The sequence below is a fragment of the Diabrotica undecimpunctata genome, chromosome 5 (assembly GCF_040954645.1).
Source record: "Diabrotica undecimpunctata isolate CICGRU chromosome 5, icDiaUnde3, whole genome shotgun sequence".
Lineage (NCBI taxonomy): Eukaryota > Metazoa > Arthropoda > Insecta > Coleoptera > Chrysomelidae > Diabrotica > Diabrotica undecimpunctata.
The window spans coordinates 150,884,061-150,905,925 of NC_092807.1; the positions used below are offsets into that span (position 1 = coordinate 150,884,061).

Consider the following 21,865-nt stretch of genomic DNA (forward strand, 5'->3'; position numbering starts at 1 on the left):
CTTCGCTTATCCACTGCTGGACATAAATCTCCCTTATAATTTTCCATCTATTTCGATCTCGTGCTCTATTTCGATCTTGTCCATGACGCTTCATAAGAGGTCAAAGAACGAAGACGGGATACCAAACGTATTACTGAAATATTGTGGAGTAGCAATGACAGAGCAATTCACAACAGTAATTAATAACATTATAAAACACAATAAAATACCGGAAGAATGGAGAACGAGCGAACTAATTATACTATTTAAAAAATGAGATAAAAAACAGCCAGAAAGGTATAAACTTCTTAAATACTACCCTAAAACTTACAACTAAAATTTAACAAGTGCTAATAAATCAGAGAAGAAGTTCAGAAGATGAACAACAGGGTTTTCGTAGTGGAAGATCGTGTACGGATGCAATATTCGTTATATAGCAAATTACTGGAAGAGAGGTATTAAACAAGGAGATAGTCTCAGCCCTTTGCTATTCATAATAGTAATGAACGAATTGATAAGAAACACTAGAGTCAGAACTAATCAACTACAGACAATAATAGGTTACCGCAGATTACAACCGGTAACAATAGAGTCCTTAATGTATGCAGACGACATAGTACTAATAGCAGATTCCGAGAATAAAATGCAGAAACTAATGGATATATGGGTAGAACAAATAGAAGAACTTAAAATGGAGATAAACGAGGAAAAAGGTAAGATAATGATAATCAGAGGCAAAGGAGATAAGGAAGATAATCAAATAAAGATAAAATGTAAAAACTCAGAATTGGAAATAGTAACAACTTACGAATACCTGGGAAGTATAATAACTAATGACGGAAAACTAGACTGGGAAATAACAAATAGAGCAAAGAAATCAAACAAGTTATATTATGCGTTAGCCCCAATAATGGGAAAAAGAGAACTTGCACGAGAAACAAGAATAAAAATATATAACACAATAGTGATACCGACTGTGCTCTATGCAAGTGAAAACTGGACAATTCTGGAAAAACATAAGAGCAGGATAAACGCAATGGAGATGAGACATCTAAGAAGGATAGTTGGAAAGACAAAATGGGATAGATTAAGCAACGAGACTATTAGGAGAATGGCCAACCAGGAACCGATAATGAACAAAATAGCAAAGAGACAAATGAACTGGTATGGGCATCTGATGAGGATGCAATCCAATAGAATAACAAGAAAAATTTATGAAGCAAAAAACATCGGAAAAAGAAAAAGAGGCAGACCAAGAAAAAAATGGATACAGCAAGTAGTAGAGGCGGGAAAACTTAAACAAAAATCACTCGAGGAATTGAAAATAATGGCACGAAACAGAAAAGAATGGAAGAGGTGGGTAAATGGAAATTAAAATAGCTAGCCCAAATCCGACACCCTGTTAGGGTAAAAGGAAGGGGAGAAAGAAAGAGAAAGAAAGCAAATTACTGAGAAATCACTAGAGTATAATAGACCAGCATTTATGTGTTTGATTGACCTAAAGAAAGCGTTTAACAGAGTAAGACTCAAAGATGTAATCCATCTTCTGTATAATAGAGAAGTTCCCCTAAATATTATAAAAACCATCAAAAACATCTACAAAAACGACAAAATGAAAGTCAAAATAGATGGACAACTTACAGAACCTATAGAAATGGGCAGTAGAATAAGACAAGGGGATTCATTGAGCCTCATGCTCTTCAATTTTTTCAGAGATAAAATTATCAAAAGTGTTACTAAAGAAAGAGGATACAGAATGGGAAACAAAGAAATAAAAATACTCTTTTACGCAGACGACGCAATATTGATAGCTCAAGATGAAGATAGTCTGCAAAGACTGGTTCACAGATTTAACATAGGAACAAAAGAATTTAATATGACAATCTTATCTCAGAAAACTAAAACAATAGTTAATCAGCAAGCAACCACCCAGATGTAAAATAGAAATTGATGGCATCAGTATTGAACAAGTAATGGAACTAAAATACCTGAGAATTACACTGTCCAGCTATGGAGACCTGAACAAAGAAGTGAGAGTTCAAGTACAAAAAGCAAATAGACTGGCAGGATGCCTTAATAACACTATATGGCGAAACAGACATATTAACACTAAGATGAAGCCAAGAATTAATGAAGCCAGTGTAAGACCAATAGTGGCATATGCCTCAGAAACAAGACCGGATACAGCAAAAGCTACTGGAGAGATGAGAGTACTGAGAAGAATTACAGGAAATACGCTGATAGATCGAAAGTGAAGTAAAGACATTAGAAAAAAATGTAACGTACAGAGTATAAATGAATGGACACAAAATATAAGAAAAATAATGGAACAACCACATAAGCAGAATGGTGGAGACCTGTGTCGTCAAAATAGCATGAGATAAGTCACCAATCGGCAAAAGAAGTATCGGACGACTGCGCAAAAGATGGAGTGGTAACCTGCCATAGAGGTATTAATTCGCCAATGAACAAGCAGAATTGCTTATAAAGAGGAAGAAGAAGAAAAAGAGAAGAATTTGAGTATTGTTTAGGTCATAAAATACCTGGAGAAAGATATGTATTGTGCATTAACTATCTTGTAACAAATTTAATTTTCTAGCGTTTTTCCTACAATTATTACAGCAATTAGTTACTGAGCTGTATGGATTTTTAACTTAACGCACAATAGAAATTATACTATTTTGTTATCTTTAATATTATACAGAATATTAATAATTAAGTATTTTTTTTAGAGTCATTACTCAGTCAAATCCTGCGCGTCAGTTTGCGGCCTGGGAACCGATAATTGCGTGATGGTTCCTTCAGATGAACATGGCCGCATGATTCCTCAAGAGCTTGAAAGGCTTGTCGTAGAGAGGAAGAATAAAGGGCACATTCCTTTCTTCGTAGCTTGCACTGCTGGTACCACCGTCTTGGGTGCTTTTGACCCCATCAATGAGCTTGCTGATATTTGCAATAAATACGGCATGTGGCTCCATGTTGATGTAAGTATTTCATAATAAATATTACTTTATCCTTATTTTTCCTTATTTTCCTTATTCTACTTATTCATTCTGATTTCCACTATTCAAATAGCAGATAGGAAGATACTGCTAACTTATCCTAATACGGTTTTTACTAAATTGCTTGCTCAGACTACTAATTACTTTCTTATATAATACAGTGCCTGTTAAATTACTTGCTTATTCTGCAGTCAATTGAAAATAATAAATAATTTTGATATTTATGCCTCTATTAAGGGTTCTTAAATATTTCCTCTGAATATTTATTTGTAAATCTTTATCGTCCAATCCAGCTGTTTCCAAGCCTAGTACATTCATTATTCTTTTTTATGAAATTATGTTTTCGCAAGTCTTATCTCCTCTCTGATTATTAATTTTTTACTCCTTTTAATATTTAAATAAATCAATTTTGTTTCTACTGATATTGTTATTATTTTATTGAGGAGATAGCCACTTATGTAGATGTTCTTTTGATGTACTACCAAATATAAAATCATCACACTTTCTTCCAGTCGTAATTGCATTAGTCTGCCGTCTATTTTTTATGATCCAGATTTTTATCCACAGTAATATTCAACTATTGTTTCCTCAGAGTGTCCTCTAAAGCGTGTGTAAGTTGTCTAAATAAATAACTTACTTTTATATATTGAGCCTAACCATATTTAAACCAGGCTTAAATCTGAGCAAAGAAAATATTGATTTCTAAAAGCTAATTAACAAACCCAAGATAATTAATAGCTCTAATATGCTTCCTTACCAGAGATAACAAATTTTAAATTATATAATTAATTTTAACTTAGTTAATGAAATGTAATCTTTTAATTTAATCCATTCTCAACCTCACTTAGAAGTAGGATAACTCAACAACAAATTAATAATTATGCAATCTAATACAGGCAGCTTGGGGTGGCGGCCTCCTTCTCTCCAGGAAGTACAGACATCCTCGTTTAAGCGGCATTGAAAGGTAAGTAATACAATTTATTATTTCTAGTTTCAATATGTTCAATTAAGAATTCATTACACTCTAGGGTAAAGGAAACAATTAAACTTTACTTGAAAGTCAAACGCAATTAGCGCCTGAGGGTTCTATTATTAATTATACTATCATTAATCATTCAAATGCCACTCTAAAGAGTGAAAGGTGATAGATTTAAAGCTCTAAATTTCTTGCGTGACACTTTTTATGCTATCGCTTTGCCTAATGAACCGAAATTATAGCGTGAATAGACTAGTTTGTTTTTCTATACTTTCGCTCTATACTGTTTTTTATAATGAATAGATCTATTTATAAAAAGTTTTGCTATAAAATCTTTTACCGTAAATATTAATTATTAGAAATTGACAAAACGATTTCCTTATTTGATTACATTTTCTCAATATGTAACTAGGTTATTGACCAAATACAATACATTACCGGTACTGAGAAAATACTTACATCCCAGGTAACGATATATCTAAACTTGATTCATGATTCAGACGTGCAACAAGTTTGATATATCAAAAAAGAAAGTTTGCTTCAAGTTTGCCATGAATAAATAACAATCAGAATGTCCAATCAAATTATATAATTTATATAATATATTACCAATAATATATTTACATTTATAATATTTATATATAACACTAATCCCAAACATTGAACACCCAACACGCGCTACCACTTTATAATGCTTACCAGATAAAATTTTACTAAACAACACTGGTTCCGTTTAAAACATGGCTGATTCCGTCTGCGCGAACGAGTTGTACGTACTTATCTTGACAAGCAGATTGGGCATTCTGTGTGCTTAAAGTTTGTTTTGATACTGAATAACACAAGAGTACAACATCTTTGGCATGGTATATTCTATAGTTGAAAATAGGGAGAGCGTTTTTAGCGCCATGTGTGGTCGGGGCATGAACTAAAACATTTGGCGGAAAATTCAAAACGCATGTGTTGAAATAATTGCAACTAAAAACATACCATCGTTGTTTTCCACGCACGAAACAAGACAAACCAGCTGGATAAATTTCTGTAAGAAATGTATCCAAGTGTTGCTACGCTACTGGTAGCAATTAACTTACACTTCTTAAATTATACCTAGGTAAATTCTCCAGCAAATTCTCATAAACGCCGAAAATCTAAGTATTCAAAAGGTATTTTTACCCATAGATTAACTTCCTTCGACCAATTCCAAAAATTTCCCTTAGACAAGAATTCAAAAGGTTGGTTTTACCTACCTCTGTATAGAAATATCGAAGTTGTCCCCCGACCCCCGCAAATCCCTTGCAATAGTCAGGTATTGAAAATCGGAATTTTAGTCAGTATAACATTGTATCCCAGCTTAGTTGGTCGCTCTCGCATATTAGTTAGTGTTTAGTTTCGTATTCGATCAAATTTGACGCATTTCTGGTTTAAGAATTTAGACTCTCGCGTATTCAGTATCAAATTGTATCCCAGCTGAGCTGGTCGCTTCTTGTTTTAGAGTTTTATCTCTCGCATTTTAGTTATCGTTACATAGCTTCTAGTTAAAAGCTGAACGCTCATTATTAATCAAGTATATTCATATAGAAGAAAACGTCCTTAGGTGAAGTGATAATTATTAGTAATATTTTAATCTGTATCAGTGCTAGTGTAGTATGTCGCGGACTAGTGTGGACAGTGATCGGCTGTTTTCAATAAAAGAACTTGCGCTAAAACTTTGGCGAGATATTAATTTAGTTGTAGTAACATTCAATTATTAAACTACGTATCGCTTAAACTGATTGTGTTCTTATTTCCCACGCCAGTGAGTGGTCCTTCAAGTTGGAAGTAATTACAAGACTTAGTACGCTCTAAATGGTAGCAAGATCGCCATCCTAATTTGTTGAACAAATGTCCGTTTAATTCTACCACCAGCTGCCGCCTGTTAATAAGTAAAGACACATGTTATTTTTATGAACGCTCTAGACTCAGTACATCGAAAAGAGATAGGTACAAAAAAGACGCTTGGGGACTTTTTCAGATTTTAAGTGCTTGTTTACTTGTGGCTGTCAGTTTGTTGGATTTTTGCTCTTTTTTGTCCTGTTTTTGCATTTGGAAGTTTTCATATTACACAAACAGTTGGAAAGCCAAGAAAGCGCTGGGAAGACACAGTAAGCAGCGACGCACAAGCACTTTTAGGAGTCCGTGTATGGAGAAGAGCAGCCACAGACAGACAAGGGTGGAGGCAAAAAATAAAGGAGGCCAAAAAGGAGGAGAAACAGTTGTTTTCACAACTAATTTGATATTGGAGTTTGAAATTTTGGGGTAAGTGTATTTTATTTTGCCATTAATTTAAATTCTATTTATTTGATAACCTCAAATTTTATAATATAATCCGTGATCAGAGCAGTAGCCACTTTCTGTCACTTGCTGTTGCGTGGAGTAAATTTCCGAGTTATTTTGTATGCTTTAACCCTTTCGAGACTCCAGGTACATATGTGTACCACTATGTTTGCATACAAGCCTAAAGTGATATTTTGCCGTTAAATATTATTTAAAAATGTACCAGTCAGTTCTCCATTGCATCGTTTGAGTCACGTTCACGTGTAGCCGCGTAAAATATTTTAGTTAACCTAGAATTTGCGAGTTTTAGATGTTTTGGTTGCTACAGTCAGCATAAATACATTGTTTTTTGATACAAATTATAGTTAAATTGTATTATATCATTTTACAGACTGTTTGTTTTTGTGTCTTTTTATAGTAAGTATATTTAGATTGTTATTTATTTATAGTAAAATAAACATTTGACTGTTTTTAAAATCTATGGTACTAATAAGTACCAATAGTCTTATAGTACGGTATGTAAGTGTACCATTAGTCTTATTCATGTCATTTTTAGATATGGATAAGAAAAGGCCACTTACACAGAAAGAACTTCAATATTATGCAGAATTATCATTTTCCGAGTCTGGAAGTAGTGATGTAATGTATAAGCCTTCTGATGATGAATCGGAATCAGACGAGGACTGCAAAGATAATTTTCACGAAACTTCTGATGAAGAATCAGAATCAGAGTTAGAAGTTCGTGATACACAGGAAACTTTACAAGAAACTGCCACACCTAGTAGTTCTTTTGTGTTGTGGTCAACACCAAATGAAGGTTTTGCTCCGAAAAAACAAATTTTTCAATATTTCAAAAAGTTGTTTCCACGTTCTTTGTATATGTATATTGCTCAATGCACTAATGAAGGGATTGAAATATGTAAGCAGTCAAGAAGAAACGCTCGTCTGAAAGAAACTGACTTAGGAGAAATTCAAATAGTTCTTGGTTGTATGCTAGTTATGTGCTACAACCGTGTACCAGAAATCAGTAATTATTGGTCAACTCATCCTTCACTGGGAAACGTTTCAATTCAAAATGCAATATCCCGTGACAGATTCAAAGTTATATCGTCAAAAATGTATTTTGCATCACCAAAGAAACCAACAGAAGCCTCAAAAACGTATTACATTGATGACGTTGTACAATGCTTGAAAGGTACCTCTCAAAAATATCGACAAGACAGCAGTTTTCAAAGTATCGACGAGTCCATGACGAAATTCAAAGGTCGATCGTCACTCAAACAGTATATGCCGCTAAAACCAGTAAAAAGGGGAATCAAAATGTGGCTTAGGTCAGACTCGTTTACTGGATATACCTACGACTTCAACATCTACACAGGTCGCGAAACTGAATATGTAGAAGGAACTCTTGGGGAACGTGTAGTAAACAAACTTGTTTCCACAGCAAAAGAAAGAGATATAACCTTTTGCTTTGATCGTTTTTTTACTTCGGTTTGTCTGTTGGAAAATATAGAGTACGCAGCAATAGGGACCTGTAACCAAAATAGAAAAAACTTGCCAAAAATAAAAGATAAATTGCAAAGAGGTGAATGCGTATTTTAGTGCAGTGAAAACGGACTAATGTTTGTGAAATGGCAGGACACCAAGGAAGTCTTGATGCTGAGTAATTGCCATAATGACAGTGTTTCATCTATCAATAAAACCATGAGAGATGGTTCGAAAGTAAATGTGTCCTGCCCAGAAATGATAGCGTGCTACAGGAAAATTATGGGTGGGGTTGATCTAGCAGACCAAATGGTAGGATTGTACGATTTAGATCGTAAATCAAACAAATGGTGGAAAAAAGTATTCCATCGCTTACTTATGATGTCAGTTGTAAACTCATGGATTATTTATAATGAAAAAAATAAGAAAAAAATTCCTCTGATTTAATTTTTGGTACCTCTGGCAGAAGAAATGATAGCTGAAGGACAAAAAATAGCTGCTATACTACGTTTATCTAAGAAGGGAAGAATATTTATGAAAAGAAAACGTTTCGAGAGTGTATCATTACATCTTCCAATTGAAGGAAGCACAAGAAGACGATGTAAAATGTGCACTGATAATAAAACTCAAACACGTACAAAAACCCTTTGCGAAGAGTGTGACATTCCTTTATGTAAAAACTGTTTCGCAGTATATCACCGTAAATAATATTTTGTATTTTTGAGTAATTGTTTAATAATAATGTAATGTTTTTTTAATGTTTAATAATAATGTAATGTAATATTTTTATGTGGGACTGTTGGTACACATATGTACCAATACACAAGACTAATGGTACATATGTGTACCACTACCCCCACGAACACCCTAACGTTTTCATTAACATTTTTTGTTAAAAAAGGGTATATTTGTGTATATAAAAATAAAAAACCACAAAAATATGTTTTTAAAACTCGTTAAAAAAAACCGTCTCGAAAGGGTTAAATGATGACGCACGGTCACGCTGATTGACACAACAGTACGTTGTACATATACATAAAGATGTAAAAGATATCTTCACTAACTTGGTCTGAGTAATATAGTTATAAGCGTTAAATGGCAAAGCGGTCTTCGTACCTGGCTTTAACTATACCTAAGAGATGGTACGAAAGCTCAGTATATACAGGAGCAGTATCACAAGGTCTAATCGACGAAAAAGGATAGTAATATTTATTATTTAGTAATTCATTTGCAATTAATATATTATTCATCAAATAATACATCATTAAAAATACCTAATTACAATTACTTTTAATAAATATTAAAAATATAAGTTTTTTATTCTAATAAACCTATTTTTTATATAATACGTTAAAAAATTAAAAAGGTTAAAAAACTGCATTTCTAATACTTTAATTTCGAGTTATCATTAATTAACAATCAGTGAATTTGGAAAATAGGTAACAATAATTATTGACTCCAAATCCTTTGACATTCGATAATGGATGAGTTTTAAGTCAATAGAGAGCGTTTTATCCCTGAGTGCTTTCGACACTTTGATAGAGAGAAGAGTGTTTTCGAACCCCATAAGTAGTTTCGATGCAAATTGATGCACACTTTAGAGCTTAACCAGGATTTAGCCGTGGGGAACCTTGATCCGATTATTGATTTTATGGGGCACGGCCCGCTGCGAGCGACGCGTGTGTTTAATGCCTTTTTGGGGTAATAGACAAACAATAAAAAAGAAAGCTTAGGATGCACGAGTCAATGTAGAACGTGTTTGATAAAACATTATAAGGAAATTAGTTTTCTGATTTTATATACGTAGTAACATTTTAAATACAAATAAAAAGTACAAAATGGGAAAAACTAAGTGAAAGTTAAAAATTGAGGTATATCCATGATCATGGGAAAATAGAAAAATTTTAAATCTGATCTTCAATTGTTGTTACACAAAGTTCGCATTAAATTAAGGCCAGTTTGACAAGACTTCTTCATGTTCATAATGTGCATTTTCCAAGATAGTTTTTTATCAAAAAACAATATAAGAATGCCCATATTTTGAAAATAATATACACTTTGTTTTGGTTGTAGAGAATTGCAATCCTACAGTATTAGATCCATTTTCTACGTGATTTAGTGCTCATTATAGGCTTTTTGTCTTGACTTGGTGTTTTGTCCTCGGCAAATTACCAATTATTCGGACTTTATAAATTATCGTTTGCTTAGAAAATTGTGAGTAAAATGAAGCATATTAATATGTGTTCATAAATATACATCTGGAAAGAACATCTCATCCATTTAGAACCTCTCACCTCTGATTCGATAATAGCGGCTCCATCTCAACAGTCTCCAAGATGTAGTGGAGCATTCCATCAAACGTCTACGACAACTTGACCCAGTACCTTTTATGGCGCTGTTTTGACTTGTACTGTGCGACAGAAACAATTCAAAGCTAACCTGGAGAAGATCAAAGAATCCTAAACAGGGACAACACCTCCAAATCTTTTTCGAAATAAAAAATCACTCATCCTATCCAAAAATAAACAGTGAAGTCAAGTGAACTTTTGGTTGATTCCATTTAAAGATAGTATATATATAATAATAACGGATTTATTACGGCTGTCGCCGCTTCTCCGCTCCCAATTTCCATATTTTTCTGTCATATGCAGTTGCCTCTTCTAAGTCTCTTGTCGCCATTGCTTCATCAATATCGTTGCGCCAACTTCTCCGTGGTCGTCCTCTCTTTCTTCTTTCAGGAGAAGTCCATTCCAGTACTCTCCTAGGCCATCTGTACTCTGGCATTCTTTTAACATGTCCGAACCAGATTAATTGTTTTCTTTCTATGTCATCATTGATATTTCTCTCCATTTTCATTTCTTTTCTTATTTATTCGTTTCTAACTCTCTCCAGTTTCGATCTACCGCAGCTTTGTCTCAGATAATCCATTTCTGTCTTCATAAGTTTGTTTCTATTAGCTTTGGTGACGTCCCATACTTTCGAACCGTAAAGTGTAATACTTTGAACTATACTACCGTAAATGTGTTTTTTGGTGGTTTCTCGTCGAATTGTTTTTTGCCAGAGAAGAGAGGCACGGGTCGCTGCTCTGCCCTTGTTTATTCTTTCCCTGATTTCATCTGCGCTATTTCCTTTCTTGTTGAAAATGACCCCCAAATATTTGTAGGATTGCATGCCTTTGATTTTGTCGTCTTCCAAGACTAGGTCACATATTTCATCTGTTCCCACTGAGAGATATTCATATAGTATACATTTTGATATTATATACCGATTTTCTGTTTGTTTTTCTGTTGTTTTGTGAATAGAAATGTAGATAAAAAGTTTAAGTTAAAAACGATATTTATTTATAAATAAGTTAAAAATACATAGTTATTTATACTTTAAAAATTGCCGTGAACATTTAATCCAGCTCCCGCTTGGGGCTTTCCGGTACCACCTGGTCCTCCAAAATGCCTGCCATAATTAGCATTAACATCAGCACCCCAGTTTTTACCTCCTGCAATGTTATACTTTCCACCAGCTGTAACATCTGTTCCGTAACCGGGAGTTCTGTCAGCATTTACAAAACCCGAAGATCCAGATGGCTTGTGGGAATAATCCACTCTACCTCCAAATGAATCGGGTTTTACACCATGAGATCCCCAAGCTTTTGATTCAGTTGCAGTGCCGTCAACTCTATGGTTGTTGTTGTTTAATAATGTTCCCGAAGAAGATGCTCCGAATCCACCTTGGTTAGCTCCCCATTTTACATCTCTATAAACAAAATATACAATTAATATATAAAAATACTTGTTTAATTTTTTATAAATAATAAATTAATGGTGAAGAATGAAAAATTTCTATGTCAATTTTTACTCAAGTTTTATATTTTTTTGTTAAGTTATAGTTAGTTAGCTATTTTAAATGCTTTAAAAACTTCCAATGTCCATGTTTACTTTTAGAAGGTAATATAGTTTTTGAAGCATGTAGAATTACTAAGTGATGATGAGGTAAAAAAAAACAAAATCACAGTTCAATTCAGAAAAATTGACATAGGAGGTTACATAGATGACGAATCTGGTATCAAGCAAAAATCTAAAAGTAGGTTGCAACAAAATAGCATCATAAATATAAATACTTGAAATCCAAATTACCAGAGACAACCAAACCACTGAACTGCAAAGAAGAATCACTTTAGCATGGGCCGCATATTTAGCATATCAGACATCTTCAATAGTTGGTATCTTCAATACCAAATTAGTTAAAGAAGAAGAAGTTCCAATGTGTGTACCACCAGTCATAACTTACGGCACACCTTCCTTACCCCAGGCTACATCAACCAAACTCAGAGTGGCTCAAAGAATAATGAAATGCTCGTTTTTTGCACATGGATGAAGTAGAATCATGGGTGGATCATGTGGCTAGAATGAATAACGGGCATTGGGCCAGAAAAATTACAGTGCAGAGACTACTAGATTCATCATCTTCTTCTTCTTTTTTTTATATAGACATGATGCTGTCTGTTTTTCAATGTGCCTCCAGTAAGTTGTTGTTTCATCGTTTTCGTGGTCTTCCTGCTGATTGTCTTCCTATTGGGGAACCGTCTCTTGTCGTCTTTACAACTCTATTTGTTGCCATTCGGCTTATATGATCTTTCAATTCTACTTTTCTATTTCTTAGCCAGTTCTTGATGTTCTCCACCTTGTATCTACGTCGTATATCTGTACGTCTAGCTTTGCCGCATAGTGTCTTACCATCAATTTTTCTCAGTGTGTTTTCATCTCTGCTGTTTTTAACATCCTTTCTGTAATATCTGTGCTAGGTCGTGTTTCTGCCGCGTATGTCATTATTGGTCTGATGACTGTTTTGTAACTTCTGCTTTCCATTTCTTTCCCGATATTTTTATTTCTCCATATTGTTTTATTAAGGTAGCCTGTGACTCTGTTTGCTCTATTCACTTGATCTTCCACTTCAGTTTCGAGCTTCCAGTAGCTATATAATGTAATGCCTAGATATTAGACACTACTAGCCGACAGGATAAACAGTGGTAACCCACCTAAACGATAGACAGGTCAAAAGAATGGCTGGGAACTGACTGAAGGAATACCGACAGAACTCAAAGAAGTTAGGGGAGGCCTCTGTTCAATTTTCGAGCCAGAAGGGTGAATTATGAGGATAAAGATGAGGATACAAAAATACGACAATGTAAAATTATTTTAAAAATCCAAAGTACTCATGAATATATTTTTAACGTTCCCAAAAACTAGAATAGGAAGTAGTTATTTATTAAAGTATTAAATTTTATAAAAGGCAGCATATGACGCATCTAAAAGGCATAAATATCCTGTGTTTTGCGTCTAATAATGTGTAACAGTTAGAAAAACAAATTTTTGAGAAGCCCATATCCTAGAGCGCGGTAAGGTACGAGAACATCATTAAATAAAAAATAAAAATAATCGAGAACAGTGTAGTAAACTATCACACACTGAAAGTGACCTTATCTCAATCTAAGTATAACTAAATTAACTCCTAATTACTTTTTAATCATACTATTTTTGTTTTTTTTTCTGTCACATGGATCAGTCAAAACACACCATTAAAAGATGTCACTAACAAAATTTTAAAATGTATTTTGTCCATTATTTTACGTGTTATATTTTTTATGTGTGTTTTTAATGTTGAGTGTCATAGCTTTACACAAATAATCTCAACGACTAGTAAGTTGCAATGACAATTTGTGATATGTTGTAAATATTTACACATTCTTCTAATTACAGTGTCTTGAAGAAGGAATAAAAGAATTTCGAAAGCTCGACTAAAAGTCAAAAGAGTGTTTCTATAACATCCCGGCCAAACCTACTGACTGCAGCCCTAATAAACTGTGTTGTTTGTATATATATATATATATATATATATATATATATATATATATATATATATATATATATATTATTGTGATATTTAAAGTCTTGGTGCGCCAAGACTTAATTAGCTAATTAATTTTTTTGTTTGATTAATTAAAATTATTTAAATGATATGATTATGACTCTATCACAATTTTTAATTCTTTTATCTCAGGGTTAAATTCGTGCTTCAATATCTGTGCTATTACATGTGAAAGGTAAGGTCCAAAAAATGCCGGAATAATAAAAAACACATATGATCTAACACTATATATTGAAATAAAAATAATGAAATAATTCACACTCAAAAGTTTTCAATAAACAAATCTCATATAATGATTCTCAAAATTTTGTTCTACGTACGTGAACAATCAAAATTAATGGTACAAACAATATTAATTGAAATCTCAAAATCCCAAACTATTCTAACTCTCCTAATCAAAATATTTATATCCTTTCTAAATTAAGTGTAAAATTTGTGTTATAAATAAAAGAAAAAACTGCAGAAAACAAAAATATCTCTCTCTGATGATGAGTGGTCCAAATTCTTGTTCCTTGGACTATATTATCTCCTCTCAACCGCTCCCTATGTAATCAGCAATCTTACAACAGATTGTTGCAAGTATATCGTCCTTAATGATCTCCTTCAAAAGCACAAATCATTCAAATTATGATAGCCTTTCTCCTCTCGATAAACTGAATCTCTCGTTGGCCCGAGTGAAAAATGACTCTTGGAATATCTTCTCTTTACGATAAACTGAATCTCTCGTTGGCCTGAACAGTGACTCTTGGAATATAAGTAGAGAAATATGACTTACAATATTTTGCTGCTTCAGCTTCTGTCAGATACACTAACTCCACAAAAACTCACTAACATTCAACACTACTGCTTGCTACATTTCGGGAACCGCCAGAGAACAATCACTGTTCGTCTTACAGACTTGGAAAACCAACTGATTATCTTTTCTCTCTCCTCAATCTAACTAAACTTTCATTCCTACATACCTATCCCACCTTTTTCAATCTCCGCCAATCAAAACTCGTCACAATTCCCCCATTTTTTCATTTCGATAACAAACAAATTTTTACCTATAATTATAAAATTTCCTAAAACTTATTTACAAATAATATTTTTCTATAATTCTTAAAAACTAACAAAAACCTCTTTCTAAAATCTCTTCTATTGTCTTTAATCACTGCATTAATGTATTTGGAAAACCCGGTTCAATTGTCTTTGGATTTCACTTAAAATTATGCGGGTCACTCAAGTATAACAAAGAAATAATTTATGCATAGCTTACATTTTGTTTAGTACAGGTAATCCAAGAATTTAATAACTTTCCTTCTTCGAAATGTTTGTTGGTTATTATCCTACTTATCTGAATTATTTTAATGTTTTTGAACTTTGAAATATTTTAATCAACCCAATATTTTTCTCGATTTTACATATCATAACAATATATATATATATATATATATATATATATATATATATATATATATATATATATATATATATATATATATATATATATATATATAAGCGAAGTTCCTACAGCCTCTGCCGCTTCTCGCATTTCGACCGCCATCGTTTTCTGTCCATCCATTCGTCTTCTTTGATGGCTCTATCTCTCATTATGTGCCGTATATTTTCTTCCCAGGCCTTCCCCTTCTTCTTCTTTATTGTGGTATGTAATTTAAAGCTTTCTTTGGCCATCTATCTTTATTCATTCGCTTCACGTGACCATACCACACTAATTGTGTCGTTTCAATTCCGTCTACACTGGAATTTACAGTATTTGTCCTCCTTCTAATACCTTCATTCCTGATATGATTTTTTTTGGAAACACCACACGCTCTCCTTAGGAAATCCATTTCTACTACTTCTATTTTTTTTCTATCTTTTTTCGTGATCTTCCAAAGTTCTGCCCCATAAGTCATAATAATAGGCTCTACCAAGGTTCGATAGATTATCAATTTCGTTTCTTGTCTAATATCTTTAGACCATAGTAGAGAGTTTATAATGTTTACCGCTTTTTTTCTCTGCTGCGTTCTGTTTTCGATATCTCTTTTGGTAGTGCCATCTTTAGATATTATAGATCCGAGATTTTGTGTTTCTAAGAGTGATTGAGTTTAAATATCTATATACCTACAAGAGATAGAGTAATAAAAACGACGAGAGACGGTTTCCCAATAGGAAGACGATCAGTGGGAAGATCACGAAAACGACGGAACGATAAATTGCTAGAGGCACATTGAAAAACAGACAGTCATGTCTACACAAAAAGAAGAAGAAGAGAAAATAAATAAATTAAAACAGACCCTATGAATAAATATAAAAACTATTAAAATTTGTTATCGTGAGAATAGAAAGAGAAAATAGTATGAAATAATTATGTTACACTGACGTAAAATTTTAGCTCAATATTAAACAGATAATTTGCCTATTATGGAATTTAGAAATAGGGTATGCTAAAAACTATAATTTACCTTCGTTCTCTGAAAACGGGAACCAATAAATATTCTTGTCCTTCTTCATCAACTGCAACATCGACTGGTATAGCAGCGGCTACAGCCAAGCAAAATGCGAAAACTATATTGTACTTCATTTTAATCGTATTAAAATGTTCTAGTTAAATAAATACTATGATAGTATGTGATCTGCAATCTTAGTAAACTAATGCAAATGTATATTTTCTTTCCTATTTATACTCGATTTTCGCCAACTATATTTGGGATTCACCATGTTTACTTGCCAAATTATTATTTTACATGATTTTCTTAAGAAATATACGTAAGATAATATTTGCAAAAATGCAATTTTCAATGGTAAACTGCAAGTAATTACTTCGAGATTATTTGCTCGAGAAAGGGTATTCACCTTATCTGTTAATGCGATAAATAGTTTATTTTATTGATGTTTCTTTAATTAGAATAATCAATTTCACGGAATTACACGCAATGCTTTCCTTTCGTTGAAATTATTAACTGTTTCAACTAATTCTAATAATATGATTAATTGACTTAGGGATGCATCATAAATTTATGAATTTGTCGTAATTATTAAAAATGATAACACGTAGAGGAAAGCCTGGAAACATGTGAAATAAATAAACCTCTATATTTTTTTTTTGTAAAATTGTAGATTTTAAATTTTTAGTGTTTTGTCTTTTGTCGTCATACTTAGAAAAAGGATACTGAAAAAATCTCTTATTGGTTAATCAGCCAAAAAGGGGAGGTTTTGCTATAGGGGAAAGTCGGGTAAAATGGTCTTCCTCGGTAAAATGGTCCCCTAACATTTTTCTCATAATTTTTATAAAACCGCCGTTTAGCTTTCTTTGATTTATTCAGTTCTACTAGTTTTAATATGAAAGGCTAGTTTTAATATGACCTATAAAAGCACATGCAATATTGCTAATTCCGTGTTCACAAAAGTTGTGTTTTTAGGCGTTTTAATTTTTTGAATGGAGTTTAAAAAGGTATTTTTTCTGTTTATTTCATATATGTTGCAATTTCTCTAAAAATCAGAAGTCACTGATGTAAATTAGTTTTTATATTTGACCAGATTTTGAGGAAAAATGGCTCCTCCATGTTGAGACAAAATCACCCCGGGGACCCTTTTTCGCTTGCTTAGATTACCAAATAAAGGTTTGAGTTATACTGGAATATTTTTATAACGATCAAATGTATATCATCTTTACAGAAATAATGGTTATAACAGCAATGGGATTCAAATTCAATGAGACTTGCCTTGGAAAATATTTTTAACGGCATACCTTTTAAAATAGCTACTTGGCTTTATAATCTGCCCTTGGGCACTTAAAAAACGGCCAAAAATTAAAATGTATTGGTAAGTGAAATAAAAGTAGACTAATTTATTCATAGGCAACAGGTTATTCGAAAATCCTTGGTGGATTTCCTACAACATTGTCCAAAGAATTGGAGACTTAATTAAAGGAGTATGTTTTAAAGATGGAAGACCAACTATTTGGCATGACGAAGAAAAACATTTGTGAAATGGCCTACGACCTTACGAAGAGGAATGGTATTAAGAATAGGTTTTCTAAAAACAAAAAGTCAGCTGGAACGACTTGATTTCAGCCGTTCCAGCCGGACTTTTTATAGAGCTATCCAGTGATTTCTTCTCTTCTTCTTAGAACTTCTGAAGCAACCTCAGCTGCCAGAGCAAGAGGTTTTAATAAAGAGACGTCGTTCTATGTATAAATGCTGCGAGTCAATTCACCCCGCCACCATTTATATTCCCTCGCAAAGGAAGGAATGAATTATTATTTTAAGGCGCCCCATATGGAACACTTTCTCTTTACAACGAATCTTTATACATAAAATCTGACACCTTCATTCTGTTTTTAAAGCATTTTTAACAACATACACAGTGATCAGTTGAAAATAAAGTCCTATTATTGCTTGATAGTAACCTCAAGAAACGTTCAAGAAAATATGAGATTTGATGATATTTGCTCGGAATTATTCAGTAAATCGCAGGCGAAGGAGGTTTGGATTAAGTGCAATTTGTGCAATGTGTATGCAGGTATAACTGGAACACAGAAATTGTACTTATATTTGCGATTTTTGTAAATAAAAATGTAAAAATTACTTTTTCTGGACGGGGTCGTTTTATCCTAACCATAGTGTAAATATAACGCTACATAACTAACGTAAAAAACCTACGCTTGATAGTTGCTTTTTTAACTGGTCATTGTCAACTAAGCAAACATCTCCACATACTAGGACTAGCAGACATACCTTTATGCAGGAAGTGTGAACGAGAAGACCAAACTGTAGACCATGTCCTATGTGAATGCCCGGATTTATCGTTAATACGAGAGTACGCGTTCGGTGAGTCCTGCTCCTCAGCTTCCTGGGAGGATGCACAATGGGTCAATTGTGGCCTAAATGCTGTGGAACTTAACTTGCCCTCCCTACTCTATAGATACAGATACAGAGTAGTAAGTCCATCTGGTGATTGCCAGGTTCTTTTATGTATATCTTTTCGATATACATTTTATGTATATCTTTTCAAAAAAAACTACTATGAAAAAATAAACTAATTTTGAAAACCAGAGCATCAGAAATATTTAAAATTTGTTATTTCTCAAACACCAATTTTTTTACTTTGTTGGGCTGTGTTATCATTCCTGTTCCATACCATGCAAGTTAAACGTTTACTTTGTATTTCATTTCTTCATTTGACTACATTTTTAGGTTTTATAGACGCTTATAAAATAAACGTATTTACTTCAGTGTATAGTTGCAGTTATCTGCTGATTTAGCTGTTGATTCATTTGTTGTTTCTTTTGTGCTATGTAAACACATTTTGACATAATGTCAGAAAATTGATCAATTCCTTTATTAAATAGGTTTCTAGGTTATTTGATACTCAAGAGAATTAATTTTGTCTCAGAAATAAACTTTAAATCTTGAAAATTGTTGTCGTTTCGTTCTGTTTACCGCTACAAAATACGTAGAATCAATTATCGGGAGTATTGTATGACTTATTGTCGGTGTATCACTTTTTCCAAATAAACAAGTTTTGACATGTTTTTAGAAGACATTATGTACATACAGACCAAGCGTACATCTGTGGTTGCTAGTACTCTTTCTATTAACAGACTGAATAATTGAATATCCTCGGAAATAAAATGAATATACTAATTTGAGTATTTTAAATCTTTAGGAAGGTAGTCGACTTCCGCTCATTCATCCAGTCGACACATTATTAATGTGAATGAAAAATTATTTTATAAACTAGATCTCTAATGTATTATTTTTATTTTAATTAGCAGAAATATAATATTGTATTATTACAGTGTAGAGTAACCAGTATTTTGTCTCCTATGCTGTTCAACCTCTATGTGGAGAATGTTTTTGCAGAGGCACTTGAAGGCACTGATTGAGGTATAAAGGTCAACGGGTACCCGATAAATAACATTCGTTACGCTGACGACACCGCAATAATCACAGATAACGAACATGATATGCAGTTGATACTAAATAAAATAAACACCACAGGAAAAACATATGGCCTGAAGATAAATGCTGGAAAAACAAAATGCATGACAATAAGAAAGGGCGCATTTTTCAGAGTACAACTGCACGTAGATAATGCTCCAATCGAGCAAGTGAAAACATTCAAATACTTGGGAATGATGGTGAATGACCAATGGGATCCTCAACAAGAAATAAAATGCCGCACCAAACAAGCAAGACAAGCTTTTCTTAAATTTAAACCGCTACTTTGTAACCGCAATCTTTCCTTCAATCTCCGTTACAGAATGGTTAAGTGCTATGTATGGTCCATATTGTTATACGGCATGGAGACATGGACGTTGAAAATATCTTCCATTAACAAGTTGGAAGCCTTCGAAATGTGGACCTTGCGAAGAATGTTCCGCATACCATGGACAGATAGGGTGAGAAGCGAGGAAGTCCTAAGAAGAGCAAATACTGAGAGAGAATTGCTCAGCTTGATCAAGGCACGAAAGATTGGATACCTGGGCCACATCCTGAGAGGGGAAAAATACTCAATTCCTCAACTAATTATCCAAGGAAAGATTGAGGGAAAGAGAGGAGTAGGTCGCAAACAAATGTCGTGGCTGCGAAATATAAAGAACTGGACAGGCGTAACTAACACTGGCGAACTTTTGCATGCCGCAAAAGACAGACGTCTGACCTTAAGATAATTCGCCAACGCACTATAGGTGCACGGCACCATAAGAAGAAGAAGAAGAGTAACCAACAAGGAACAGGGACGCTAATAATCAAATTCACAAATTCCTAGAATTTATGATGAGCACGTGATTTTGGCTACATTTCACCACTTAGGGGGCATCGTCTCGGCTGACAAATTTTATTTAATACTTGCCAGACTATAATAAAAAGTAGAATTACTAATTATTATAATTTTAAAAGGTCATCCCACGTATTTCCTTATAACTAATTTTAAATTTGTACCATGAAAATGGTAGTCTTGACAGAAGGAGAAGATATCACAACTTCTTCATTTTTTAATATATTTCTCAACCTTATTCCAACTCTTGATCTCTCCATTTTACGTTGTGTCTTTCTCAATTTTTTTACTGATGTTTTTGTAAGAGTTAAGATTTCTGCTCCGTAAGTATATTAGGAGTGGTAGAACACACGTGTGGTAAGCTTTCTCCTCTGCCCAACCTAAACTTACTCAACTGAGTAGCTGTCTCGCGTTAATCTTATTTCCTGCCATTGCAGCACTAAAAAATAATAAGTCAGTAGGTCCGGTCAATGTATACTGCGAAATACTAGAGATCCCATGTAAGTCAGACAAACAATTCCTTTTTGCCACGATATATTGAATATAATCTTATAATATTAACAGATATACTTTTATTGCTAGTTTTAAAACTTGATTAGAATTTTGTTTAGCATATTGACTGGCAATGCCAATGGCTTTTTTTTAATTTGTTAATTTTACTTACTTTGTCAAGTAACTTACCTATTTTTACGTAACTGCTTGATCATTTTTAAACGAAAATAACATATTTTTTTAACAAGGTGGTTTATTGTTTTCTCAACATAAAACAAAAGCGTTTCAACGAAAAAATCATTAATTTTAAATAATGCATGTACCAATATTTGAATACTATAAATATTCGCCTTGAAAATTACATAAAATGCATACAAATACTTGCGATAAGCTCAAAAACAAAACTGTAAAAATAATCTAACCAAAAGATATGGTTCTATTTTCTGATCCATTTCATAAACCCCACGAAAATAAAAATAAACTAGAAAATATTGTATAGTGTTTTTGTCGCATTTATAAAAATATAATAATAGTCTCTCTTCATACCGCTAGCGCAGCTTTGGAAATATAGCCTTTGTCAAGTGCCGGCGAAGGGCTGCGCACTCCCTCCTCAGTTGCTATATCTTGACACACCACCAGTAAGGCATTCTACCCGTACGCTTAGTCCCAATTTTACTCATATGCACCGCGGCTTTCATAACCTGCTCGAGGCCTTCCACCGAAGGTGTAAGACGTCGAGCCCCCTGTACCTCCCATCTAATAATCTCATCATATACACTCCAGTCCACCTTATATCCCTTGATAAGGGCGAGAATACGTCCGAGCGCGGAAGAGGTGTAACGTGTGAATACATCTTACCGTGCGAGAAAGGAGTTAAATAGGAGGATCCGAGCCGAGAAGAAGAGGTACTGGAAGGAACTGTGTGACAAGCTGG

The 21,865-nt window shown here is 33.5% G+C and overlaps 2 protein-coding genes across 2 annotated transcripts in view; one reads left to right on the forward strand and one right to left on the reverse strand.

Moving 5' to 3' along the window:
• Gad1 (glutamate decarboxylase) overlaps nt 1-21,865 on the forward strand; it is a 175,387-nt gene that overhangs the window by 102,173 nt on the left and 51,349 nt on the right. Inside the window, exons 5-6 of the mRNA XM_072533008.1 lie at nt 2,712-2,963; nt 3,878-3,945. Coding sequence (XP_072389109.1) covers nt 2,712-2,963; nt 3,878-3,945 — 320 coding nt within the window. The remainder of the gene's footprint in view (nt 1-2,711; nt 2,964-3,877; nt 3,946-21,865) is intronic.
• On the reverse strand, nt 11,071-16,322 carry LOC140441986 (uncharacterized). Its single transcript, XM_072533010.1, has 2 exons — nt 16,122-16,322; nt 11,071-11,502 (listed from the first exon to the last, which is right to left on the reverse strand). The coding sequence occupies exons 1-2, from the start codon at nt 16,238-16,240 to the stop codon at nt 11,130-11,132; spliced, it is 492 nt and encodes a 163-aa protein (XP_072389111.1). The 5' UTR covers nt 16,241-16,322; the 3' UTR covers nt 11,071-11,129.